The sequence below is a fragment of the Pelodiscus sinensis genome, chromosome 14 (genome assembly GCF_049634645.1).
Source record: "Pelodiscus sinensis isolate JC-2024 chromosome 14, ASM4963464v1, whole genome shotgun sequence".
Lineage (NCBI taxonomy): Eukaryota > Metazoa > Chordata > Testudines > Trionychidae > Pelodiscus > Pelodiscus sinensis.
In genome coordinates, this window is record NC_134724.1 from 34,648,380 (window position 1) to 34,676,221 (window position 27,842).

The 27,842-nt window shown below is 50.1% G+C and overlaps 1 protein-coding gene across 1 annotated transcript; it reads right to left on the reverse strand.

Moving 5' to 3' along the window:
• Positions 1–233: 233 nt before the first annotated feature.
• LOC102458380 (uncharacterized) lies at positions 234–18,558 on the reverse strand. The gene is made up of 14 exons (XM_075897402.1): positions 18,411–18,558; positions 12,320–16,265; positions 11,595–11,653; positions 11,025–11,182; positions 10,549–10,673; positions 10,054–10,112; positions 7,943–8,079; positions 7,734–7,858; positions 6,518–6,576; positions 5,930–6,084; positions 5,246–5,355; positions 4,141–4,263; positions 1,503–3,575; positions 234–531 (listed from the first exon to the last, which is right to left on the reverse strand). The coding sequence occupies exons 2-13, from the start codon at positions 16,253–16,255 to the stop codon at positions 3,528–3,530; spliced, it is 5,094 nt and encodes a 1,697-aa protein (XP_075753517.1). The 5' UTR covers positions 16,256–16,265; positions 18,411–18,558; the 3' UTR covers positions 234–531; positions 1,503–3,527.
• Between the last annotated feature and the right edge of the window lie 9,284 nt (positions 18,559–27,842).

The following is a 27,842-nucleotide window of genomic DNA, read 5'->3' on the forward strand; positions in this document are numbered from 1 at the left end:
GTAAATCTGAGTTGACTAGAACTATTTAGCACCTCACAGCTGAGGCCTATTTTCCTCTTGCACCTGCAAAGCCCTGTGGGCCTTTCAAAACTGACTTGTTGGCATGGGGGGAGGGTAAAGATCATGCCATGCACCAGTCATCTGCACCCAACAGAGCAGGGCAGATAGAGCAGGGGAAGTACCTTGCACTTACTGAAGAATGAGTAGCACAGGAATGGATTCACACTCTCAGCCATGTTCTGGGTTTCTTTACTGTGGCCAAGGAGCAGAAATAAGCTGGTAAAGATGGGGTTTAAAAAGGCAGCAGGATGATGGGATGGGACATGCAGCAAGAGGGGAAGCTGAGAGCTGGTGCAGGAAGAGGCTATTTCTGTACTGGGATGATGACTGTTCCACAGGTTCTAGGGCCCTGGAGGGTGCAGCACCTCACTCCAGCAATGCATGGGGCTTCCCTGCCTCTCTTCCTGCAGATACTACTTCTGATGAGGAAGCAGAGGCAGATACAGAGATGAGCTGGTGTCCACCCACCATCTGGGGAAAGTAGAAGACATGCACAAAAGTCAGCATGGGGGGGCACGCAGCTGGCCCCAATTACTGCACCAGGCCCAACCATTAGGTCTCTGCCCCACTTGGGACATCCCTGGGGAGGTGCCACCCTAAAGGCACACTAGTCCCACAGCAGCCCTTCCGCTGCCTCAGGCACAGTAGGTAAGACCAAGGACTCCTGGAGGCAGCCCTGTAATTCCCTCGGAAGATGCAGTAGGCCTGCCAGGGACACCTGTGCTTGTATCACACTGATCACCTGGCTGCTCTGTAGAACTCCATTGCCCCAGCCCCCTCAAACATTTCCCCTCAGCAAATGGATTAGGCCAGGGAGCATGGCCTCTGAAATGTGCAGGCTACATGCCTGGCTCCAGGCTGAGCCACCATGTCTGCTTCGGGCTCCCCTACAGCCCACCCCACCAGTGGCACCAGCCTCTCTGGCACCCTGGCCGGCTCTACTTGCAGCTGCCAGCTAGATCTGGTACCCTATGCTCTTGCTCCCTGTACTCCTGTAACAGATGAGGTCACAGCCATCTTACAAGATATCAGGGTATGAAGTGTGGAATCTGACTCTTCCAAAGCCAGTCAAGGCCTGACTTGCATCATCTTTGTTCCCCCCACCCCCAAGAGAGCCTTTCGTCCCTAAACTGTTCCAGCTTCAGCTCAGCAGCACTAGCATTGGCCCTGCTTTCCTGGGCAGAATGGAGACAGCCCATCAGAACCTGGTCTAGGATGGTCCAAACATTGACTCTCCTCAGCTAGGGGCAAAGGTCTCCTCAGCCATCCCTCTCCTTGCTGGAGACAGCTGTGCAGCTGCTTGACTAGATGTTTCCTTGTGCAGCTGCAAGAAGGAACCTTGCTGTAGGCCCCACAAGGTTCTTCGGCAGCAGCTCAACCAAACTGGTTCCCTGACTCTTGTTTGCAGAATTAGTGCAACGCCCCCACCACCACAAGTTTACCTTGAAGAGGACCATGGCTAGCAAGAGTTTTCTGCTAAGCACCTGCTGTCAGGCAGCTTGATATTCTCAGCAAGAGACAGACTAGACTGCCGGCAGAGCTAGCTGGCTCCTTTCATCCTCCTTCTACTGTGGAGGGGTGGGAGAAGGGTGCTTTGCCTGGGCAGGCAGCAGATTGCTCCAAGGAGGCTTTATTAGCACTGCTGAGTACCATGGAAGGGTTCTCATTTAAGAGCAGAATCTGGAACATTGTTGGAGCTCCAAGCTAGCTTGCAGCCTGCCCTCTATGACCTCACAATAAGCACATGCCAGAGTCGTGTATTCTTAGACTGTTTATTTAGAATCACACAGTACATTCCGAAAGGCTCGCCACAAACCTGAGAAAAGCATCTAAAAATGGACACAAGTTAAATCCATTTGCTGTGAGGAAAGAAAAAGAGTCTGTTGGCAGGGAAACCTATACCAGCAGCATAGAAATAGAAGTCAATTGTCACTCGTCAGTCTGCTACCTTCAGCCTCATGCTTCTCTTCTCCCCTCCCCCCCAAAAAGCTACAACATCTGATGACTACACTAGGAGTCTAAAGACAGCCAATTGGATGTCGGTTTAGCCATTGCAGGAGAGAGTGCAGACTGATGCAGAAGTAACTGTGCCATTACCCTGTCATCAAGTTGCTGCTCTGAAGGCCAGAAGAGGAGGAGCTCTAAGGGAATGGTGCTTAAGATTGCTAAATAGGGGACTACCCCCCTTCTTGAGCCAGGTTGCCAGTAGATTCTCAGCTTCCTCAGAAGCTCTGAGCTGGCACCTGCCACCCCAGCTTGACAGGTGACTTCATTCAAATCAGCCAGCCAAGGAAACAGCCTGTCTCAGTGACTCCTGCAGACTGGCCATTTCCACATCCCAGGGGTGCATCCACCAAATAAGAGGACGTGGTCAGGCATCACCTGGGAAGGGAATCTGCCCCACACTTAGAGAATTACTCCCAGAACAAAGGAGTCATGGATGGCACTTAAGAGACTGGCCCTCTAAGAGGGGAGTGTGAAGGGAGGAGGCCTCACTTGCGCATGCCAGCAGCTTCCAGTGGGTTTGCCTAAACTGGCAGGGACAGACCAAGGAAGTCTGAGCTACACCAAAGTTTTTGGGAAACAAGTGAGCTACACTAAGGCCTCCCATCTAAGAGCTGGTTTGAGGGACTGCACCACCTCTGCAGCTTAGCCCTGGGGTGCTCTGACATCCTTCTGTGTCTTAGGCCAGATGCCCTCCTGCTCAAGGAGCTCAGCTAGTTTAAGTAACCACAAGGCTGCCCTCTGTAGAGTTACAGAAACTAGGCATCTTAAGCCGCCTAGTCACAGCAGCCATGAGAAGGGGACATGGCCCTGGATCTTTGCTAGCTACCGAGTGTCTGTAACAAGTAGGCCACCATTTAAAAACAGAGTTTAAAATATTAAGTCAAATGCACTCACAAGACAACTTCATCTCCCAGGGGGATTTCTACTGGAGTCATGCAGAGCTGAGGCATTTCACACTGAGAACCTAAACAGAACTCTTGCAGGCCCAGAGACCCTTCATCCAGGAGTTTCTAGGTTGATCGAAGTCTGCTTCCTCTCATTCCCTTGAGGGCTAGCTGCTCTTACAAGAGCTCTGTGCACAATTTAAACATCTGAGTGATCAGGTCTTCGGTTTATTTTAGCACCGTAGCTCTTCAAGGAGGGAGAAGGGGGTCACTTCTTCCACCAGAAGTTAGGCAGGTTAGACGGGTGCTTCTACCTCCCTCTAGAAGCAGAGAAAGGAAGCCAGTTGCAGCTACTTTTGTAGTTCTATAGTAGAGAGTTTATTCAGGGTGCAGATAGGAAAGGCTCGTTGCCTACAGCTGAGAAAGCCTGCACCCGCCAAAGTATTTCAGAAGCAGTCACATGTGGAAAGCAGCATGAACTGACACCCCCACCATAGAGTGAGTTTTGAATCTTCTTGTTTCTACAGAAGAGAGTTAGGCCCATGAGGCAGGTGCAAGAACTTGCATGTTGCATCTTCAGTCTCCGGCTGAGTGTTTTGGAGTGTACGAGTGTCTGCCCTCATCCTGCAGGAGGGAAGAGTGAAAGTCACATCCCTAGAGGTCTGCCCGCGAGCTACAAAGCATCCTCCCCCCACCCAAGAGACTTTCCTTTGGGACCTGGTACTCAGCAGCCTCTTGTGCTACAAGAGTGAGTCCCTCATGAAGGGGGTCTCCAGGGCCTTCGAGAGGGAGTCTATCCAGGTGCAATGAGTTCACATTCCTACTCCAGCAAGGAGTAGCTAACTACACTGCGTACTAGCCAGTGCTGAAACAGCCCCAACCTGGCCCTTCTCTCAGCTTGGAAGGACCACACATCTTAAGGTTAGAAGGGTATGAAGCCACAGGGGATTGTAGTGAGGAAGTGGAAAATTCAGATCCTAGCTGTCTGAGGGAAGTGTAATAAACAAGACAAGCTGCGCTCTGGGACATGGGTAGGAAAGCCCTAAAGAGTAGTGGGGTTTGGAAAGCCCAGTAACCAGCAACATTGTAGCATCCCTAGACCACCGGTGCCCTTGATTAAGGCTTTTTACTATTTTTAACCAGGCCCCAAAACTCATCTGTGCTCTCCCATCCTTGGAGGGATACTTGCCTCTTCGATGGCAGAGCGGAATCCTTTGTTATCCAGTTCAAAGGTCTGTGTCCCTGCTTCAGGGTCTCTCCCACCCTGAATTATAGCCGTGTGATGCCAGCCAAAGAGTCCAGAATTCAGGTACTAATCATGGGGGGGGGGGGGGGGGAGAAAAAAGTTAATTATCTGCAAGGGAAGAGATCTTTGCCTGCAGGCTAGTGAACCACAAACAACTCTATGCTGTGGGCACTGGGGTGGGCCAGCCCATTCAGTGGCTTAGAAGCAGGCTACCTGACAAGCACATGCTCCAAGACAAGAGGCAGGCAGCAGACACTTGGAAATGGAGCAGTATATTCCAACTCTGCTTGGTGAGCTACATGTGAAGTAAGCAGGGACTGAGACTAGCAAGTCATCCAAGGAAGACTAGAATCAAGGGCTGTGTCTAGACTGGCAAGTTTCCGCAAAAGTGGCTGCTTTTGTGCAAAAACTTGCCAGCCTGTCTACACTGGCCACTTGATTTTGCGCAAGAGCACTGATGTTCTACGGTCTGAAATCAGTGCTTCTTGCGCAAGTCCTTTTCCGGAAATGCTTTCAGGCAAGAGGGCCAGGGTAGACAGCTCGACTGTTTTGTGCAAAAGAGCCCCAATGGCAAAAGTGGCGATCAGGCCTTTCTTGTGCAAAAACAGTGTCTAGATTGACATGGATGCTTTTCCGCAAAAACTTTGTGGAAAAGCATCCATGCCAATCTAGATGCTCTTTTCTGCAGATGCTTTTAATGGAAAAGCTCCAGTCTAGACATAGCCATGCTGACTAGTGGGTGCATCACAAGTGTTCTACTTCTATTGCTCAAGAGCAAGTTACCAAGCTCCCTGCTGTGCCTCATTCTGCCACGTGCCAGTGAGGACTGGTAGACAAGGGTGTTGAACAGCGGTGAGCATTCCGAGAAGGTCTACATGTTGGTGTGACCTCTTGCTTTGGCCAGGGTGTGTTAATACCCCGGATCTGCTGGGTCTGAACATTCCTGTAACCTGAGTGCTACTGAAGGGACTGGAGAGGACCCACATCATTGCACTGCAACTTCAGATACGCCTCTGCAGAAGCTTACGGAGCATCACTGCCATCTTACCAGCAGAGTCATGATGGGAATGGCAGCAACAACAAGGCCACACATAATAATAATTGCCACACCATAGCCAGGGAAGCTTGGATACATGAAGGGAGGTTCCAGTGTGTCACCTAGAGTAAAGGGAGATAGTTAGAGCACTGCCTAATAGCCTCAGGGCTGCCAATGAAAGCCAGCCTCCTGCCCTGTCCAGACTGATCACTAGATCTTTTTTAGCCGGCTACTATAACCTCTATGGGTGCAGTTCCTACTCTATTGGCTCTATCAGGAGGCCTCCCTCCCATCCTTCCCTCTCCAGAGGAAGGCGTCTTGGCCTGTAGATTAGGCCAATCATGGTGGGCTGTTCAAATGGCTAGTCATGATGGCAGCTGGCTCCACCACTGCCTCAGGGGGTCTCTTCTGGGCAGAGGGAAGGTCTCAAGCCTCAACAGGCAGCAGAAAGCCTGACCAGCTCTTCCGTTTTGGTGGGAAGGAATTGCTGATTCTACGTGCGCCCCACCCAAAAGCACATGTAGAATCCATGTGGGGTTGTGGTTCTGCTCTTGAAGTTTAACATTGGAGCAGGGAGCTTCAGTCCGGAGGCCTGTGCTGCAGCTACACCTTGCCATTGTAACGAGACTGCAGCGGGGGGACTGGACCAGTTCTGAAGGACTCCTGTAGAACACCTAGATCCCCCAATAGTCTTACCTGCCACATGGAAAGAGTATGGGTCCACCTGGAAGCCTGACCCAGCCAGCATGTCATCCGGGCCAACTGAGAGGAGGAGCGTCTGCAGGACGTCTGCACTGGAAGGGGCAGGGTGCTGGAACACAACATCCCCGTGGCAGCTCAGGGAGCCGCTTCTGTTGAGACAAGCAGACTCTAGTGAAGCAGAGGAGCAGTCACCCAGAAGGCCATGGGTACTCCAGGCTTGAGCGCTAGACCCCACGGCCTCCCACCTAGGCCTGCATCCCAGGATCATTTCTTAGACGCCTAAGTTGTCAGAAGAATTAAGATCTGCTGGCCCTTATGAGGAAACAGCAAGCCTCTGGCTAGATAGTAACTCAAGGTTGGGGGAATTTAGTAGGTGCTCATAGCTTACAATGGGGAGTCAAGCTTTTTTAATGCAGATCATAGTAGGGTAGAAGCCCAGACTGTTGGGGTCCCTGTTCTGTCTCTACAGCCAAGTGTCAGCCACTGTTAGCATCTTCCAAACCACCTTAGGGGATCTTAGAGTTCAAGTCCCACACATCTGCCACCTATGGCGTAGCTAAGAGAAGCAGAGCTTTTACTCACAGGAGGTCTCGAATGACCACTTGCAGGAGGCTTTGGTACTTCCTCAGGGTGTGTGTCAGCTGGAAGAATGGACCAGAGTTAGACAGTCTAGTCCCTGCCCCCCTTCTGTCCCACCATGCAGCCCCTACCACCAAGGTTGAGAGAACATCTGTATCCAGTTTGTTCTGAAGGAGGCCACTTTCCCCAGCAGGCATCAGAGCCAAGCTTAAGGAGCTTTATCCACCAGCTAAGTTGGCCTTGTTGGAACACCCACAATTCTATGTCTGGAGTAACTCCTGTGCCCTCCGTTCACGTTAATATTCTTGCTCGAGCCTGGAATTCTACTAGATCCTCATACGTGGGCTTCCCAATATGCTAGGTCTGAGCTTCAAAGCTCACTGACTAGAGCTGGATTCAGACTGGGACACCACTTAAAGGCAACCCCAGTGCTTTATTGTAACACCTAGTTCAGTGTGCTCCTTCCCCAGGACAGGGGTAGGGAACCTTTTGGGTTAGAGGCTGCTGACCTGCAGAGAATTCAGTTGGGGCCACACAAAAGTGAGACGCAAGGGTTTAAAAGAGTGGAAAGACACTCCTCACATTTTCACACCAGAGCCTGGGGGCCCCTGGCTAGTACCCTGTGGGCCCCTTAGGCTCTGGGTGGGGCTAAGAGTGAGGGGGAGGGTCTGTGGGAGGGGAGGCTGCTAGAAAACAAGCTTGGAGTGTGGGATCTGTGCAGGAAGGAGGGTGTAGGAGTGGGCAAAGGTTGGTAAGCCTGGGAAGATGGGGGGGTCTGGGCAGGGGTGGGATGCAGGAGCCGTTTCTTCCCCCACCCATGGATTGGAGCCTGACTTGCTTTGCCTGAATCCAGCAAGAGAAGCTTGGAGGTTTACCCCCACTGCAGCTGGGATGTGTCACCCCAGCTGTGTGGAGAGTGTGAGAGGGCTGGCACTCTAGCCCCATCTTCCCTGTGCTGGGGGAACCCCAACCCTCAGGGGCTGGATACAGGCAAGCTGGGGGCCAGATTTGGCCCCCCAAGCCTTAGGTTTCTTACCCCTGCCCTAGGAGGCGTAGGCCAAGGCCTCTATTCAGGATTAGGCTGAAGCCTGGAATTAATGCTTTCTAGATTCCTCCTTAGATCTCAAGAGGGATTCTACAGGGTCCCCTCTTCATCCCTAAACATCTGATTACACAAGGCTGGGGTGGGAATTGCAGGCTGGAAGCCAGGCATGCCTACCACGTCAGCCAGGGACCTGGTGACACTCTGGTGTTCCACAGAAGAATGATCCAGCAGCTTCTCATCGACCATCCAGTTGTTGATCAGGAAGGAAATGGGGAAAACCTGCAAGTTCAGCCTTGCATCTGGAATTGGGGAAGAGATCAGAGCTAGACAAGTGTCATGGCCTCTGCCAGCCAAGCAACAGTGCTAGAGGGAAGGGTACCCACCAGCCACAGAGAGAGTTGTCAAGTCTACGGAGTAGTTAACAAGAGCCCTCAGTGCCTGTAGAATCTGGCTGATGTCAGCATGAGCTTGTGTGTCAACATAGGCTTCCCCACTGATCTCCAGGTCACCTTTGATGTCCCTGGACAAAGGAAAGAGTTTTAGCAGGGCAAAGGTAAGAACCGGCAGAGGTCTGGAGGCTTGGCCACCCTCTTGCAGCTTCCTCCCCGCCCCACTTCAGCATCTGAGGAAGCAAGTTGGAGCTCAGGATAACCTGACAAATGTGTTAGTCTTTGAAGTGCCACCAGACTCCTTGTTAGTCTGTTTCAAGAAACCAGAGCCATGAGCACAGCTATCTCTGGGACACTACAATGGGTTGCTAGAATGTAGCTGCAACTGCTCCAGCAGGGTCATTCCTATTTCGTAATCCCACTAGGGAGGCCTAAGCTTTTGCCTGTCACTCTTGCAATCCCACAAGACCTGCTGCCCCAATAGCAGAAGTGGGTCAAGTGTATTTAGTTGCAGGCAAGATCCTGTGGGCAACAGCCCAGCTGGAAAAGTTGCTAAGTTCTGAGATTGGAAGGAAGGTTTATTAGTGGTAAACAGACTTTACTAGCATGGGGAAACCTGCCTAACAGAATTTAAGATTTGTGGGTGGGAATGAGAGACATGCAAGAAACAGTACAGGACCAGGATTAAAAGTAGAGCCCTGCATGAGATAGTTTCACAGCAGTTGCATGAAAGTGGATGATCAATGCCTTTGCCCTCATCCTTTAAGTGACTTGGATCTCTGCCACTGCTGCTGACTATTTCTGCTTCCACACTGGCTCCAGCCTAGTCTAGTGCCCAGCATGCTGCTCCCGGCATTGCATCACATGGTGTTCCACTATCTCCAATGTCATGAGGCAGATCTCAAAGGGAGTGGATGCACCACAGTACAGAGGCTTTGTAGTCCCACCTCATAGGTCGACTTGTCTCAAGCTGGACTTAGCCGTACTTCTACCCATCCCCCCCATGTTCAATACTCAATGCACAAGGATGATACGTGTAGTGTTGGATTCTTGCCTGTACTTCACTGCTTCCATTTCTTCCCCCGGTCCTGCATCTCATGAAGGCCAACAAATTGTTAGTTCCCAGGACTGCCACTGAAGGCAGGGAGCATTTGGCAGCCAGATAACTCTGGATGACTGACCTCTCATGGTTAACCAGATGCATGAATTGTAGTGCATGGAGATCTTGCCGTTCATAGAAATCATAGAACTGGAAGAGACCTCAGAAGGTCATCAAGTCCAGCCCCCTGCTCTAGGCAGGACCAATTCCAACTAAATCAGCCCGGCCAGGGCTTTGTCAAGCCAAGACTTAAACACCTCTAGGGATAGAGACTCCACTACTTCCCTAGGGAACCCATCCCAGTGCTTCACCACCCTCCTAGTGAAATAGTAGTGACAGATGGCAGAACAAGGAGCAATGGTCTCAAGTTGTGGTGGGAGAGGTCCAGGTTGGATATTAGGAAAAAATGAGTACAGCCTCTCTCCATCCTCTTTTGATAGCAGCCTTCAACTTCCTGAAGGGAGGTTCCAATCCCCCCTCACTCTTCTCTTCTGCAGACTAAACAGACCCAAGTCCCTCAGCCTCTCCTCATAGGTCATATGCTCCAGCCCCCTAATCATTTTAGTTGCCCTCTGCTGGACCCTCTCCAATGTGTCCACATCCTTTTTGTAGTGGGGGGGCCCAGAACTGGACACAATACTCCTGATGTGGCCTCAAAGCCGAATAAAGGGGAATAATGACATCTCTGGATCTGCTGGCAGTGTTCCTCCTAATGCACCCTAATATGCCATTAGCCTTTTTGGCTACAAGGGCCCACAGTTGGCCATAGGACTGCTCTCCTGAATCAATGGAAGTTGGAAACTGCTGAACTGTTACTAGGTTCACTGCAGAGGACACTTGAGGCCCCATTTCTCCCCACACCCCTCAAGTGCTCTAGCCTTGTGGAGTCAAATGAAGACTATTTGGCTCAGGGCTATACCACTGGCTCTCCCATGCCAGGGAGTGGCTGCTTCTACGTAAGCCTGGAGCTCTAAGGTGGCACCAGCATTGGGTGAATTTTCTGTACCTGAGTCTGACAATGGAGAACTTCTTCACTTTGTACAGGGTGCCCAGAGACTGAACCACCTACAGAGGAGAGAGGACAGTTACTTTCCTAGTTTCTCCAGCCTTCCCCAACCCTTCTTCCAGAGGAAGGATTCAGCAGGCCCCTTGGGCACAGAAGCATGAAGAACTGAACTGTGAACATCTGTCAGGTCCCCTGCCATCTCTCATATGCTGCTATTTCCTTTCACCTTAGTGGTGCTAGATTGGTGCTCTAGTAATCTGTGTATTATCTCCAGCTGTAGGGATCTGATTTGCTCCAATAGCCTCTACTTGTAGGGCACTAAGATCTCTGCTAGTGCTAGCAAATCTCCACTTTGCATGAGTCAAGTGACAGACCCAAGATATCAAGAGCCCCCATTCCCATACCTTAGCCATGAGGTGGTCATTTCTATTGCATGGGGGGGGGGGGGGGGGAGGGGAGAAGAGAAGGAGCTCCTCAATCACAGAGTTACCATACCACATCATTTAGTTGGTCCAGAGGGCCCTGGCTGCGCACGCCACCGAATGCTGCAATCGAACCCAGCCTCAGAGCAGTAAAGGAGACCAACAGCTTTTCTGGTTCTAGATTCTCCAGGCTGAAACCTAGATGAGGGAGGCAAAAGGGCTGAGGTGTTCCCTGTGAAGGCATCCCTACAACGGTTACCTCAGCAAATGCAGTTTAGCCATGGAGCAGTTAAAGAAACAGGACACAGTTTCCTGAACCCCAGTATGGGATGTATTGCTTAGGTCTACAAGCAAACACTTCTTCCCCTCAACACCCAATTTTGTTGGGTCACTGTATGTGGGTGCCAGATGTCACCTCTGACAGACACATGCCACCTGGCTTTGTTATTGAAGTGCAGGTTTGACGGTACCTATGGCCATCTGGGAATGGAAATGAATTGAGGGAAGTTCTGCTCTACATGGTGTTGCATTGCAGTGACCGGTGCTCACCATTTGAGCGGACAGATGTGACATCCACTCTCCAGTCATAAAAGGTGTCCATTTTCCTTTCCACTTCTGTGACAACTGTACGGATGAGGTCTGAGTTTGTGGGAGCAGGGCCATCTTCCTGGAATAGAGCCTCGCTCTCAACAATGACAGAGCCATTCCTGTGAGGTCAAGGAAACAGTGGGTTAGGGGTGTTCTATTAACCTGATGGGCTGTATTTACATAGCACCTGATACCAGTCATTGCTTTGCAGAGGCTGTTCCAAAAGGACCCCCTTTTAAAATGAACTCAGCATGCCCTCCATGTATTAGTCAGCCAATTGCCACCTGCTGTCTGTTCTACTAGTGTGTTCCCAGCCAGTTTCTATTCCTTGGCAAGTCATCCAAACTGAGGTACTTGATCAAGAACGAGATCTGTTGGTTACTCCCTCCCCACTCCCACAAGGTTCACCCTCTCCCCTGGGTAGCTTACAACAAAAGCTAGCAATGGAACCAATGCACTCTTAAAGCCTAGTTTCTCAGTTGAATAGTACCTCCCCCAGACGGCATGGGGTGAGTTTTGTAAGATACTCACAAAAACTGGAGAATGTTCACTTGGAGGAAGTTCTTGTAGTTGGAGAACATCTTGTTTAGCTGGAAACAATAAGAGCCACTGGCTGAGAACAGATTGTTCCACAACAGCTACTTCATTGTCAACAGTGAGGGGTTACTGGAAGTGCAGTCAGACTTGTAAGAACATGGACTAGTTTGCACAGAGCCAGGGAGTAGTTATCACTAGTTCTTAGATTGGGAGTGAGTGGAGCTTCAGGGCAGACTATTTAAGTATAGAGTCTAGGGGGATACAATCCAGACCCACATGGACTAACAGGAAATGCCGTCTCAGCATTGCCATGCATGGAACAGAGTTTGCCTTACCACGGGCCAAGCACTGGAGCTACCTTAGCGATCCTCACCATAAGGGGACTGGAGACTAAAGCCCCTTGCTTACAGGTAGTCATGACCAACATCGGCCAAAGAGGCAACATGTGCAGGCCCGTGTGAGTGCAAACCTGTCCCCTCCCGACCCACTCTTGCCCAAGGGCCTGGTAAATCTGTTGGCCCTCCTAAGTGGTGCATTGGATACCAATCCACAGGAGTATTAGTTCGATACTCCCCCACCCCAGGAAAGGTCTATCTAGCCCACAAGGAGACAGAGGAGAAGAGTCTAAATTGCTGATGACAAGCTACAACCAGGGAGCCACATTAGGTTCTGGAAGCTGACTGACTTCTAAAGAGTTGGCTTTTAAGAATTCCACTTACAGTTAATTTCACTTCCTTCTCCAGCTTCTTGTAGACATCTGAATACTTGTTCTTCAGGAGCTCTGTGTAGGCAGCCCCAAGGAGGCGGAACTGCAGAGGTAGGATATGCACAGGTGACTTAGGTCTGCTTGCTGGCCCACTCTTCGGCTTAGGGGAGAAGCTCGGTTTTGAAGCCTTGGATTCAAGTTTTGAAGTGTGACCCTTTTCGATTGTCGCCACCCGCTTGGCAGTCGCTGCAGCTGTGGCTAGGTTCTGCCTTGCAGCCATTGTTCTAGTTAACACATGAAGGCCTGTTTTAGCTGTTGACCCATGTCGGGAGCTTAGAAGCAAGCGGGTTGACAAGACTGAAGTAGGGAGTCTAAGCGGTGTTGGTGCATTGCTCCTGTTCCAAGGCATCAGCTGAGTTGGCTTTGGTAGAATAGGAAGCTGCAGGCCAGGTGTGGCAGGAGTTCTGGCACTAGTTAGCAGGGCTGTTCTCTTTGCTGTGGGTGGAATTCTGGCAGCAGTGTGAAGGGAAGTCACCCCACTAGGTTTGGCTTCAGCGAGGGGCTGGAAAACAGGAGCCTTGGGTCCAGAAGTCAGGGGAAGGTTTGTAAGTTGTGCAGTTCTTTGTGCTGGAGGCAGTGGCAGTGAAGCAGCTGTTCTGGTTTTGGCTGGGGTAGCCTTGGACACAGCTGTGCTGATTGAGGTCCGCCCAAGAGCAGGCGGTGTCACCCCACTGATGTTAGCTGCCTTAGTGGACACCTCTTTTACTTTGTGTTTTCCCAACATTGCTGAGGTGGGCTTCCATTCTGAAGGTGCAGCTCTAGCAGAGGCTGCCGGGACAGGCCTTTGAGTATGTTCCAGTGCAGTTGGGGTTGGGGCAGCAAGCAATGCATGCCCTGTTCTGTTCAGGTACAGGGAAGTGGAATGGGTCTCCACCATGCCACTTGTATCATTTTTAGAGGGCAACACAAGGACGGTCTTTCTCTGTGGAGAAGTCGGCACCTGTGGCCCTCGCCAGAGGGCTGTCCTGCTAGGCAGAGATGTGGTTGAGTGGGATAGGACCAAGTCAGCTGGGGTGGATGGCTCTCTCCTCATTCCTGGTCTGCGGAGTGAATACGGCTTACGTGCTGGCTGAGCAAGTGGCTTTGCTGAACTGGAGCGGGAAAGCAGCTCGGTTGTCGTAGCACCACTTGACATGCTGAGAGGGAGCTCGGAGGAACCAGGAGGTACTTCAGTCTGCTCTTTCATAAGGGGCGTCACAGTTTCAGCCAATTCCCCATGGAGGATGGCACTGGTGATGTTTGCAGCTGTCCTGCCTCCTGAGACACTAGGGGAGGTCTCAGGGCAGCAAGCAGCCGTACTGGACTGAGTTCTTGGGCCTGTGCTAATAGGCAGCATGTGGGGTGGAGAATAGGCTGCAGTATCTTCATGCAAGAAGGCTGCAGTAGGCTTCACACTGCTTGTGACTGCAGGGTAGGTCAGTGCCTGACTGGTACCAGCAAGTGGTGACTCATCTGAGCCAGATGTTCCTCTCATTGGCTCCAGAGATGAAGGAACTATTATTAGATAGTCATGAGCATGTGTGACAGCAGGGTTAGGAGAACCCTTTTCTTCCACAGCTGTGCTAAGGGCAGCAGACTCCCAGACTGGACAATTAGTGGAACCAGAAATCACTTCAGTCATGTGCTCTTTTGGTCTAGTACCCAGCTGCCTTACCGGATGAGTTCTTCCAGGGGAAGTGCTAGCAGTCTCCACATCAATTTTAAGGGGCTCATAGGGATGTATGGCTTCATAAAGGCCAATTCCAGTTGCAGCCAGCAAGGGAGCATTGGTAATAGCATCAGTCAGCTGAGAAATATCACTGACTACAGCATCACTTTGAGAGCGAGATCTAGTTACTGGACTATGAGGGACCCCAAGGAGACCCTGTTCTGAAGAGGACTCTGGAGTGGTCATTTCCAGCACTGGAGAGCTCAATGTGTCACGCTCAACCGGAATGTTTGATATTCCTGGTGAACTAGGAGTTTGAGTTAACAGATGGCCCAGTCCAGCAGTGGCTGGCTTGGGAACAGAGTGCCTATGAGGCCTGGTTCCTCTGTGTCCTGGCAGAGCAGTAGGGAGAGTTGTCCCTCCACCACTCTGCAAAGGAAGCCCAGATGGTACCTCTGAGCTTGCCTGCACCACACCCTCAAGAGCTACCTTTAGTGGTGAAGCTGAAGCACCAGATGGGGCATGCAATTGTGCAGTAGGGCTGACGTGTATGGGTAATGCTGGCTGAGTAGGTAACTCACTAACAGGGGGTGTGACAGCAGTGAGCATCTCCCTGATCCCTACCCCTTCAGTGGGGCCTGCTAAGGTGTCTGGAACAGTAAGGGGGCTGAGAGAGGGGTGTTCTGTGAAGTGGCTCAGGTCACCCACATGCAGTGGCACAGAAGCAGAGGTGCTGGTGGGTCGTCTCATAGATCCTGGGGCTGGGGGCAGGTTAGTGGATTGGGACATACTAGCAGAAGCACTCCATGTGAATTTAGTCACATCTGACAGCCTAGTGGAACTGTGTCCCTGGGTGGACATGGTTACAGTAGGGGATGCCTCCAGGGAACTTTCTCTGGAAGGAGAGGCTGGCAGAGACACTGGCTGTGTCCCAGGGACAGTGCTGAGCCACACTGGCTCCACACGAGCAGCCTCACCACTGGCTTTGAGGGAGGAACCTGGTCGCCTATGGGTGATCAGTTCTGCAGGGCCTGAGCTAGTCACTTCCAGAGGAGACATGGAATCTGGCAAGTGGGTACTCAGGGTTAAGTTACTCTGTGTGGGAGCAGCTGCTGGGCTGGTTGGCAGGGTAGAACTTGTGATCAGTGACATTAAGTAGGATGGTTCTTTGCTTGCCCTGTATGTCTGAGGAGGAGAGGGCAGGAGTTTAAGCAAGACAGTGGCACTAGTTTTAGTGGCCTTCTGATCTCTGCTAGTGCTGGGAGCCATGGGCATGGCAGAGTGGGTTGTTTTATACAGACCCCATGCCTCACTAGTGAGACTGTCTGCAGCAGCTGGTTGCTTTGTACCAGAGCTTGGACTTAAACGAGCAAGGGAGACAGCATCTGGAGAAGCACGTAGTGGCTGTGCAGATGCCTTTGGAGTGGAGTGCAATGGGTCATAGTGCATAGTGCTAGTATCTGTCCCAAGCACCATCAGTTCTGAGATATTAGCTGGTACCACTTCAGCATTAGAGTCCATTGCTTCAATGGCCACTTTGGATGCCTGTAGGGAAGGCAACCGCAGGTCCCCCTTGGAGGATGCCTGCAGCCCCTTAGGGGAAAGCTTTGGGGAGCCTGTAATTTTAGCTTGTGCCCCAAGGGCCAGAGATGTGTCGAGTTTCAGAGTGCTCAAGTTGATGCCATGCTGGTCCTCGGCAGCTCCCGGTTTATAATCCAGACTTGCTCTTCCATCAAGTGTGAATGCAAAAAGTGCAGAGAACAGGCTCAAGTCATTCCATGTGGCTTCTGGGAGGCGTAGCTGGTCTGTGGGGGCTGCAGAATCTGCCTGCAAGCTTCTAGTGTGTGGCTCCTCCTGCACAGCATGCAAGCCAGTGTGTCTTTTTTCCATGTAGTTCAGTACGTGGTGGCTGGGAGTCATCAAGATGCTGCCAGTATTATTCTGGGACACGACTAAGTCAGGCTGCAAGGGTGAAGATGTAGGCACAGTGGCAAGAGGGTTCTGGCAGGGAGACACTGAAGACCCTTTGTTACATGCAGTGGTACTAGCAAGGAAGCAGGTGACCATAGCCAAAATGATTTGCCATCCATGTCCTCTGGCAGGCATCAAGGCAGCTGCAGGGCCTGGTGTTACTCTCATGGCTCCTCTTCTTCCTAGGGGAGCCCTTGTAGTATCTTGCCCTGAAGGGTCATCCAGATTTGGCGGTCCTGCCCCATGATTTATCATGGGCACTTGCATCATGGCAGCTCAGCTGCGAAAATCAAGAGATTAGCTATTTAAGTCTGCAGTTCTTCCCAGTTAAGGTAGCAGCTAGCTGAGCAATCCCAGTCCAAGGAATCCACTAGCCCAGATGGAGGGAAGCCCAAACTAACTCCTTTTATAAGCTGGGAAAGATCAGCACTCCAGAGGTTGAGCCAATGAGTGTCTTGCTGTCTACTAGTCAAGACCTACAGTGGGTTTTCCATAGCTACCCTCCCCCTAAAAAACACACTCCTTCCCCTCTCCTTCATTCAGGGCTTTAAGCCATGATGGTTTCAAACCAAGCAGTTCTTCAATTTCTCAGCTAGAGTCAGTTTAACATGGGAGAAATAGAAGTGTCTTTCCTCCTATCTAGTGCTGGCAGTGACCAAGAAAAAGCCAGAGCCTCATGGTCTCACCACATTTGTATTGCAGCAGAAGTTGTCTATTAAACTAGTAACTCTAAGAGCCAGCTATGTTAAGTGGTTTAAAATAGTTGAGTACTCATGTTTACATGGCATCTCAGAAGATGCAACCATGCAGAATATAAGCTTTGGGATGGATTAGAGAGGTGCCTTCCTCCCCAGATCACAGCTACAGAGAGCCCTATTCTGGAAGGAGGAAGGGTGGGGGTTTTAGTCCCATTTCCCCCCCCACCCCACTGATTACAGAAACTGGGAGGCACCAACACATTCAGATGGGACCAGACACGGAGGCAGGAAGGAAAGGGATGTGGGACCATTTCCAGAGGATATGGCTGCACCCCTGCTGGCAGATCAGCACTTCCATCAAATTAATATGCTGGCTTGATAGGAAAGTCTGAAACCTGGGAGCCATAAAAAGGCATCTATACCATGTAGCCATTTTAAGAGCTTTAGCAGCTTCTCGCCTGCTTCCAGTGGGGCCACCATCACAAGGTTAACACTCTATAGACAGCAGGCACTAGAGGGGCTAAGGAAAAGAGGGCAGGTGCCAATTCCAAATCCTGAGGAAGAGGCCTTCGTTATTAGGCAATATCACCACTACAGCCTCCCAGATCACATGTGTGCTGGCTATACAGGAATCAGGCTGGTTTGTACTTGACTGGCTACACTATAGTGCCACAGCCCATTCCACTAGAGCTAAGCATACTCAGACGTAACAGAGGCATATACAAGCTGGGATGCACCCCCTAGTGTGTAGTAGAGGCATAGGCTAGCTGCTGGTAGGTGCTTAGCTTTAGTATGCTATCTGTGTACAGCAGGGACTGCAATGGCCACCCAGGCTAAGCCTCTGGGTCTCGAAGACTTGTAAAGCAAGTCTAATGCCAAGGTGGAAGCAGCCCTTGTAGGCACAGCAAGAGTCAAGCCCAAGAAGCAGCTTCAGCTAGTGGAAGATACTATGCACTTGTATACTGAGGGGCTCTATGAAGCTTTACTGAAGGAGTAATAAGCATTGGTGAGACTAGAGTTATAACCAGCTACAGCCATAAGAAACACATGGCTACACAATAGGAGAGAGCTCTAAACATTAGGCTAGGCATTCTAGGTTAGAGTTAACTAGTGGGAGAAAGGAAGCCAATTGTAGGCTAAGAAAAACCCTAAAGTAAGGCTGCCCCTTCCAAAGCCAGGTAGGGCTAAAGCCACTAGGAGAGACACATACACACAGGAAGATAGAGGAGTACTAAGTCTCAATGCCTAGCTGCTTGTTCTCAGAGCTGTTTTCTACAGCAGTTTAGAACACCAGCTTCTTCCCCCCTCCCCCAGTGCTTTTATGGCTTTTTCCTCAGACTACAGCTATCAAGTAGACCATGAACGCAAGCCCAGGAAAATGGAGCTCAGCTGTCTCTCAACAAGTTCACACTTCTCTGAGAAGAAGCCTAGACATCATAACCCAGGGCTCCTGACAAGCCACTTATAGACACACACATAATTAGGCTAGCTACCTAGGACAGTGGTTTCCCTTGGGCATGGCATGAAGGGACCCAGTCAAACCTTACAGGCCACAGACATTAGAATTAACACTTGTAGCCAGACTGACTCCTAGCCAAGCCCCAGCACAGGGATTTCTGTGCACAAAACCAGTTATGCTTTCAGAAGGCACACCAGAGCCTAAGCAATCATTTTATCCCAACCCCTTAACCACTCTGCTTTTTCAACAACCCTCCACGGAGTCTTACCTTAGAGCTGCTGCCCAGTCACCCACACACAGGAGAAGGGTACAAGCAGCAGCTCAGAGACCTGCTCTTTTATTTCATTGGCACTGAGTTGTGGGGGATGGGTGTGCAAGAAGGAAGTAACAGCTGAGGCCCAGGTGGCCCGGTTCCTGGTTAACCCACTTTGCACCTCCCCATGTGAAAGCTCTTCCCACCACAATGAGAGGGAGGAGGAATCCACATTTTCTGTGAGGCTTTGGCTGCAGGAACTGGGCAGTGTGTGTCATTTTCCCCCAGCCCATCTCCCTCCAGACACAACACGAGCGCCTCACAATGCCATGCCTGTCTGGACAGGCCCTTAACATATTGCTGCTGTGATGCATGGGTGGAAGGGTTGCACCGGTTGGCCTCTCTAGCTCCAAAAGGGGGTGTGGAATTTGAAGGCAGCAACATATTGCTGCTCCCTCACTATTTACTACTGAAAGAGCTGCAGAGCAAAGATAGACTTGGGATCGCAATTCAGTGTGGCCCAGCACAGGGAAATAAGTCTGGAGCGAGATGATGAGAGCTAGGCTAAAGGACAGCTAAGGAGACTGGTCCTAGCTCTGACAATTTTGCATCAGTGGGCAACAAGTGTGTGTCCAGGATAAGTCTATGTAATATGGAGATAGACCTAGCTCATAGAGTTGGAAGGGACCTCAAAAGATCATCAAGTCCAGTCCTCTGCCTTCACAACAAGACCAAGTACCATCCTGGCAGATTTGCCCCAGATCCCTAAATGGCCTCCTCAAGGACTGAACTCACAACCCTGAGTTTAGCAGGCCACTGCTCAAACCCCTCAGCTATCTCTCCTGAGACCAAAAGATGTACCTGTCAGTGTTTGAAAGATTAGAATGAAAGAGCATTTGAAGTGACAGGATAAAACCTTTCTGTTCAGGCACCAAGTGGACCATCTAAACTCAGGATGGCTAACAGCTGTTCAGAAGCTCATGTGGATGGGTCGGGCTCCTAGTGGACAGGTGGCCAAGTTAAAAACACAGCTGTCATTCTAACTGGCCCTATTTGAGCAGGAAATGCCAGGACTGACTGGTTAGTGAGCTCAATCCTAGAGGTGGTTGCTCCAACGTTATGGTAGTTGGGGGGACAGGTGCCATGTTAGCCAACAAACCAGGGATTCATCCTGAGACCTGCAAAGCCTTTAAACAAAATCCTACACAGGGTGTTAGAGCCAGCTTATCCCCCTACCTCCGAGCAGTAGCAGACCCACATCCTCTGTGGAGCACTACAGAGAGGGTCTTGTAATGCACATTTGCCAGTGGCTTACTTTTGCACTGCTCCCATCTGTCCTGGAGCTAACGAGAGGTCTTTGGTCTCTAGGAGTATCAATCTAGCATACTTCTTGAAAATTTGCATTCTGTCCTTCCCTCCCCCCAGGATTGTTTTAGCACACTCATTGCGAGTTCTGGGCTAGCAGCTTGCCTGCTGAATTGATCTAGAACATTATATCAGCTTGTGGAACAGCATCTAGCTAGACCACTGTAATATTCAGAGAGCCAGGAACTATAGCTACTCCACTTCTTGGTCCCCTGTTTCCCTTGACTAGCAATACCATTTACAGATATATTTTCAGTACCTCTCAGCAAATCACAGGTCACTTTGTTAAATAGCTGAGTATATAAGCTGCTAGCTAGTGTATAAACCAGTGTGAGCTGCATCCTGCTTCTAGCTGGCTCCACATTTCTGTAGCACCCTGGATAAGTCACTCAACTCCATCTCAGCTTCCTGTGCTGGGGAGAATAACAATGCAGATGTTTTGTGAGGCCTAATTCATTAATGTTTGTCCAGTGCATTGTGAAGATGCTATAGCTATGCAAGGTGAAGTTGTTTTATAAGCACCTGTTCTTTCTAGATGTCCGTGCTGCGTGACATTTGAAATGAAACTGGATTGTTCCTGACTGGTGGGCATCACAGGGCCTGGGCGTCATACTGCTGCATACTCACCGGCTGTGTCTAGACTGGCAAGTTTTTCTGCAAAAGCAGGTGCTTTTGCGGAAAAACTTGCCAGCTGTCTACACTGGCCGCTTGAATTTCTGCAAGAACACTGACTTCCTACTGTCTGAAATCAGCGCTTCTTGAGGAAATACTATGCTGCTCCCGTTCGGGCAAAAGTCCTTTTGCGCAAAGCTTTTGCGTAAAAGGGCCAGTGTAGACAGCTCAGATTTGTTTTGCGCAAAAAAGCCCCGATTGCGAAAATGGCGATCGGGGCTTTTTTCGGAAAAGCGCGTCTAGATTGGCACGGACGCTTTTCTGCAAAAGCACTTCTTGCGGAAAAGCGTCCGTGCCAATCTAGACGCTTTTTTCCACAAATGCTTTTAACAGAAAACTTTTCTGTTAAAAGCATTTGCGGAAAATCACGCCAGTCTAGACGTAGCCACCGTGTCAGAGCCCAACGTCAGAAACTGTTATCTGAATCATACTGGTTTGACAAATAGAAATGTTCATTTGCTGGTTAACCATTCATGTGGTTGTTATGTATTACACAGTAATGAGGGTCTGCTGATTAAGTTATTATTAAGGCAGGTGTAGACTGGGTCGGGAACTCTTAAGAAACCCCACTTTCCAACTGAGGCATGAGAGCCTCAGGAGGCCAATAGACTTGCTTCTTTTAAATCTCCTAGCCAACTCTGTTTAGCCTAAGGGCGACCCTGCCTCAGATGAGGTACAGGAGGCATGAGGTGATTTGGTTTGCTCTGGGGCTACCTCTGAGAGGATAAACAAATCACTGCTTTTCAGCGTATCTGACTTTGCTGGGTTCCTGCTATCCCCCCATCAGGTACAAAGAAGGCGACAATCAAAGCTTTGAGACTGACTTCCAGAGGGTGAAGAGAGAAAATACCTCAGTGCAGAGCCTGGACTGAAACTGCCACTGTTGTGGAGAATTAAAATTACATCATTCAAATATAGTATTGGGTACCAGGAAGTCTCTGCTGACCCTTTACTCCATTAAGATATAGCTTAATGGTTAAAAATACACAGATGGATCAGGATAGAGTCAGCTCCATGCACCCTGGGTGTAGGCCCATCTCCCTCTTTCTCAGCCACCACAGGTTTGAATGGCTATTTCTCGCTATCATAAAGACATTTTTCACTCAGGGTAACTAGCTGACAGTCCTCCAGAGATATCAGGCCAGCGGATGGGTCAGATTAAATATCTTCATGGAGACAGAGATGCAGACTCAGGCAAGCAGCCATCTTGCTGGCCCTCTGCTGTTGATAACTGCTGGGGGACACAATCAACCTTGCAACTGGTGTCCCACACCCCGTTCAGAGGAACCAAGTGTTCCCACCCATAATAATCCTGCAGGTTTGGGTTTCCTCCGATCAGGATCTATCGCCCATTTGGTCACTGACAGGAAGGGGAGGGAGGTTGGTGATGAAAGTGCAGTTGACACACAAAAGTTGACATACAAAAATGAAAAATGGTCAAATCCGTTTTTCTGTCTCACGTTGTCAACATTTCATGGCCACATGGCTAGCTCAACTGTTGACCGATAGAGCAAAGCACTGTGGGGAAGTATTGTGTGAAGCCAGAGATGATCCCTGCACCTCGCTTGTGTGAGGTATACGGACAAGGCTGCCAGGGACAGGACTTTGTGACGCCCTCTTCCCAGCACTCCACACTGTGGGAAGAGCTGCTGGGATCACTCGGGCACAAAGCTGGTGCCTGTTGGTTTGAACCACATTGACTGTGGGTGCTACCGGAGAGGCGCCCCTGCTGCACTCCATTCCCATAGGGTGATGGATCCTGGCGACCTCTCCTGTGGTGTCTTTTCCTCCTACCCACCCCAACCCCATTGACCAGGACCACCACCTCTCCACGGCTTCATTCCTGACCCGTCAAGTTCTGCTGTTCCATGAGCCATGGCACTCAAAACCTCAGTGTCACAGATAGACTGATCCAACTGGCTGGGCTGTTCTTCAGATCGGGAACTAGACCCTGCCCTCTCCACCTCCTCCATTCACCCTTCCTTTGCTGCTGTTGCAGTCTTCTCTTAGCTGTGTAATCTCCACAAAGAGCATCAGGAGGAGCAGAGAGAGGCCCTAGACTCTCGGATCCATCTGGGTAAGAAACATATTCCCCTTTCCCAGAGAAGGAGATCGCAGCTGGGGGAATCCAGGCCTAGCACTCTATTCCCTTCCCCACATGCCTTGCAGGCCAGGGGTGACCAACAGTGAGTCATTTTGCAGTTCGCTTGTTCCTGGGGGAGTTGCTCACCTTCCTACTTAGAATGTTGAACAAGGTTGAGGAAGAGGTTACCTGTGCCAGTCTCTTCATTCTGGACTGGATAGTCCGATCCAACAGTAAGTGACTCCACAGCGAGGCCTCACTTTGGAGATGTTATGGCCCAGTTTAACCCCAGCCCTGCTGAGCCATGGTCAGTGTCTCTTACAGTTTCCAAAATGACACACTACACAGGGGAGCCGTTCCTAGCCCTGGGGCCAGCCCTGCAGAGTGCAAGCGTGAAGGTGAATGTGGAACCATGGCTCACAGTGCTAACATGGCTCATCGGCACAGCCTGCCGGTGAAGAGCCTGCCAGGAACTTGGGCATCACAACACAGGGCCCATCTGTGCACCATAGTGTAGGGCAGAAGATGGGGCAAACAAGAATCCTAGGCAGCACGGCTCCCATTGCTGGGTTGCGTTTCAGCAAGCAAGAGAGGATCCCAGCCTAGCTTGGGAGGGGAAAAGGCCCCTCCACACTGTGTGCAAGTCATCTTCATTTCTGCCTGGGTCTGGCAGGTCAGAGAAGTTCTTGCCTACTTTATCCAATGGGGTAGCATGAGCTAATGGGGAGATCCACGGCAAAACCCTTGATTTCCTTCCTAGTGCGTCAGTGCGCCTGGACCTTCGACAGCATGGTAAGACTCCACACAGCCCTTAGTGATGGGAGTGCATGGCCAGGGCAGAATATGGTGACAAGGGGTAGGGAAGGTGAGGCAATTGCAGATGGAGGAGGGGCAGCAAATAGTTTTTGGGAACTGGAGCCAGCACACTCCAGCTACAGATGGAAGTGGGTACACTGAAGATAGTGGTTTTTCTCCTAGTCCCTGAGCCCTCTCCACAGCAGCCATCCTGGCTCTGCTCCTCGTGCTGGCTTCCTTCAGTGAGCCCCCAGTTCACACCCCAGGGATCGTCCACACTCCTGGAGACTAGGCCATGCCCTTCTATGCTTTGGATCTGGTCTTCACCAGGCAGAAGGGTGAGTCCTAAGCTGGCTCTGCACAGCCCCTGAGCTGACCATGGAGCCCTGAAGCCAACGCTGCACCTTTCCCCTTCACGCTGTAGGGTGGGACTGTTGTTTTTCTTTGTGCTTACAGAGTTTGTATGTGCTCTTATTAAAGTGACAGTCTGATTCCTTAAGGCCACCTCAAGGTTCGGTGTTTTTAACATTGATTCTTTGTGCACCTTTCCCCTGCTGTCGCTGCAGACAAGGGGTAGGGAAAGAGGATACTTTTTATTTTTAATTTTTTGCTGCAGCTTTTGGCTACAACTTTGGCTGGATTTTATTTAAAAACATGTTAAACTTTGTAAAGCACTGAGGTACCTTATGACTTTAATGCTAAATACTAAAGCAGAACAACACTAATCGCCTGTGCCTGGCAAAAAGTGTTGTCAATTTTGCAACTCGGCAGGAGTCAAATGGATTTTTAGCATCATTATTTAAAAAAACAAGACATGGCCCGTGGCTCACTGGGCTTACGATAGCCAGAGCTTTTTCACTGGCTCACGGGACTGCTGGGTAGGAGCAGGAACCATGGCTCCCGACCACAGGGTCAGAGTTAGTGTCTGCTTCCATGAACTTCTGGGTCTGGGCACAGTAGCTGCTGTCTCTCCATGGACGGATAGGTCTGGACACAGCTGACAACTCACTGACTCCTAGTGGTGAGAGCTGTCAAAATACACAACCTCCACAGGCTTAAAGCCTAGGTCTTCCAAGAACCTTTCGGCCTCAGCTGGATTTGCTTCCACAACGTCACAGAGAGCAGCTTCCCCTGCCACAAGATCAATGGATCTCTACCAAACACATAATCACAGCAATAAAATTGCGATAAAAAAATCAGGCGTCCAGCCTGTGGTTGTAATAAGGGGGAAATTAAAAATTAAAATTAGGGAATAATTAAAGGACCCCTGTTAATAATCCTGCAGGTCTGGGTTTTCATGAATCAGGATGGATCACCCGTTTGGCTGCTGACAGGAAGGGAGAGAGAGAGAGACAGTAAGATACTCAGGGTATGTCTACACTACAGTGCTATTTCACATTAACTTAATTCGAATTAAGCTAATTTGAAATAACGCATCTATAAACAAAAACTATTTCGAAATAGAGTTTTGCTATTTCAAAATAGCATGTCCACACTGAGTGGACCCTGAACTGAAGTTAAGGCTGGCTGGAACCAGTGCCGGCAGGGCATTAGGTTAGGACTTGGTGTGTGGGGCTGCTGCCTGAGGCTAACCGAGCTCCATGCTTAAAGGGATCCTACCCCCACCTGGATAGACAGTTCTCAGGGTTCCCCGCTTGCTTGTCTCCCTCGATGAGGGACAGCAAAGCAGTCCTGTCTTGGAGTGCCCTGAGTGCCCATATTCAGGACACCACAGCACTCGGCCACATGGAGCCAGAGCTGCCCCTGGGCACACCGGTGCATCTCGTGGGGTCGTTGCCATCAGCCCGGCTGCACTTGCTGCAGGCTGCCATCCGGGGGGGGGAGGGTCCATCGCAGGGCTGTCAGGATCCAGAAGGTCCTGAGGGAGAGCTTCTACCCCGAGGAGTCCTCAGAGCCTCCCCGGTCCTCCCCACAGGGGGCTCATGTTCCATTCCTCCCTCATGTCCTTCCACTTACCCCTCCCTAGCTTCCCTTCCTGATGTAAAATAAAAGACATATATGTTCAAAAATAGAAACTGGGCTTATTGAACAAAAGTAAGGAGGGGGGAAGAATCGCTGGGAGACTGGGAAAAGGAGGTGGGAGAGGGGAAGGGGAAACCTGGGAGGAGGGAGCTAGAAGGGGGAAGCAAGGGGAAGAAGGGGGAGGGGAAGCTCAGGGCTCGGGGTCTCACCAAACCAACTTGACTTTCATGCTAACCTGCTCCTGGGTTCGCATGTGGCCTTTGGTGGCCAGGCTGGCAGCTATCCTGCCACACACGGCCATGTTCCTCCATCTAGGGCTGAGATCATGGAAGTTGGGGGCATCCCCCCCAAACTTGAATAAGGTCCATGATCTCCACCCTGAACCAGGAAGGCGCCCACCTTTTCCAGCCCATCAGGCTCCTGGGAGCTGGCAGACTGTTCCTGGGGAGTGGTGGAGGGCTGGCTGCCAGTGGCTTGCTGGCTCATGTTTTTGGGCCCCGGTGGCCACTGCTGGCTCAGGGCTGGCAGGCTTGGAGCTGGCACGGCACTGTGGCCAGGGTCTATCCCTTTAATGGCTCCGGGCTGGGGGAGAGGAGAGTAAGTTTTCCTGGTTGTGCCCAGAGTGGCCACCAGGGCTCCCTGGGAAGGGCTGGAGGCCCCCTATTTTGAATTAAGTGTCTACACAGCACTTAATTCGAAATAGCTATTTCGAATTTGGGGTTACTCCTCATAGAATGAGGTTTGCCAAATTCAAAATAAGGGCTCCACTATTTCGAATTTATTTTGAAATAGCGGTTTGCCTGTGTAGACGCTATTAAAATTAATTCGAAATAACTGCTGTTATTTCAAATTAACTTTATAGTGTAGACAAACTCTCAGATATTTGTTTTAAATAGCAAGAAAAACTGCTTGGCAGGTTTGTGTTTGTTAGGTGTGATGTCTGGGATCCCTTTTCCCTCACAGATGATGGTTAAAACATCCTATATTTAACAGGTCAAGTTTTCCTCAGGTCACCAAGGCTGAGAGTCTGGAATTGAACTCAGACCTACAACTGCATCTGGTGAAATAGTACAGGAGAAACTCAGCACTGCTGCTAACGGGACAGATTCGGAGAAGTCAGTCTGGTTTTGTATCACTTTAACTACGGTAACTAAGATGTTTTCAGGCTCTCTCGGTGGGTCTTGATCGGAAGAGACGAATGTGGACGTGGACTGTCACCACAGAGGACAGTGTCTCAGAATTCACATTCAGGGCATTTATACTCTCTGGTATTTGGGCAGATTAGTGGTCACCTGACCAAGCTCTTTTCCTGCCTTTTTCCAACAGCCTTAATAACACTGCAAAACAACTGGGTAGGCATAAATTTCCCTTAAATGGTGTAAATGGCTTAAACTGCAGCAAGGGAGGTTTAGGTTGGACATTAGGAAAAACTTCCCAACTGTCAGGGTGGTTAAACACTGGAATAAATTGCCCAGGGAGGTTGTGGAATCTCCATCTCTGGAGATATTTAAGAGTAGGTTAGATAAATGTCTATCAGGGATGGTCTAGACAGTATTTGGTCCTGCCATGAGGGCAGGGGACTGGACTCAATGACCTCTCGAGGTCCCTTCCAGTCCTGGTATTCTATGATTCTATGAAATACATAAGTATCTGGGTACATCAGGCTCTCAGGCCTGGCCTCTCTCATTACTGCCTGGCAAAGGACCTAGTTTCTAGGAGCGGAATGTATTTTATGCTGCATTGGTTTATTATTGTAACAGGAGGGTCTCACATTACCTGGTGAATAATCAACATCTCCTGCAGCACTTTTTTTTTATGAGAGACTTCCCACCCAATTACTAAATGTAAACCTACTTAGCTTACAAGAGCTGAAAATATCAGGTCGTACCATTATAAAAGGAAGGCACTTCTAAATTCAGAAGGAATTTTGGATGTGCACAGAACACAGGATTGGTTCCTGCATGGTAACAGAACTGCAGTCAAGTGGAACCATTTTCAGTTTGTGTGATTAGAGGATATCTGGATCCATATTGCAAGACTGTCCCACGCAATGAGGAAAAACTGAGGAGCCTTTATCGCTCTTTTGTTCCATTCTTCGTTTCTGTGGGGAAATCACCAGTGCAATGTTACTGTCTTCTTTTAAAAAGAAAACTAAAACAACACCAACAAAACAAAAAACTGGTAATGGTGACTGAAAATAGCAACTCCAGTCAGTTAGCACGCGGCAGATTACCAGTACTCGTTGCTCAACTGTATTGTACAACAAATTACAGTGGATCAGTATTTCATTTTGGAGAAATGTTGTAACAGCCTAAATTGAGCTTGAACACTTCTGTCCAAATCTGGAAGGCAAGTGCTAGACTCCACTTCTGAATATTAGATAAACCTTGAAAAGAAATTTCTGCTTCCGTGGCTGTGGAAATTGAGTCAAATCCTCCTGCAAACCAGGTACTTTGCTAGTTTTCAGACTGAGGTGCATTGTCTACTCCCGTGGTTCCCAAACTTTTTGGCATCACGCCCCCCTTCTTGATTTTTGAAAAAACCCTCAT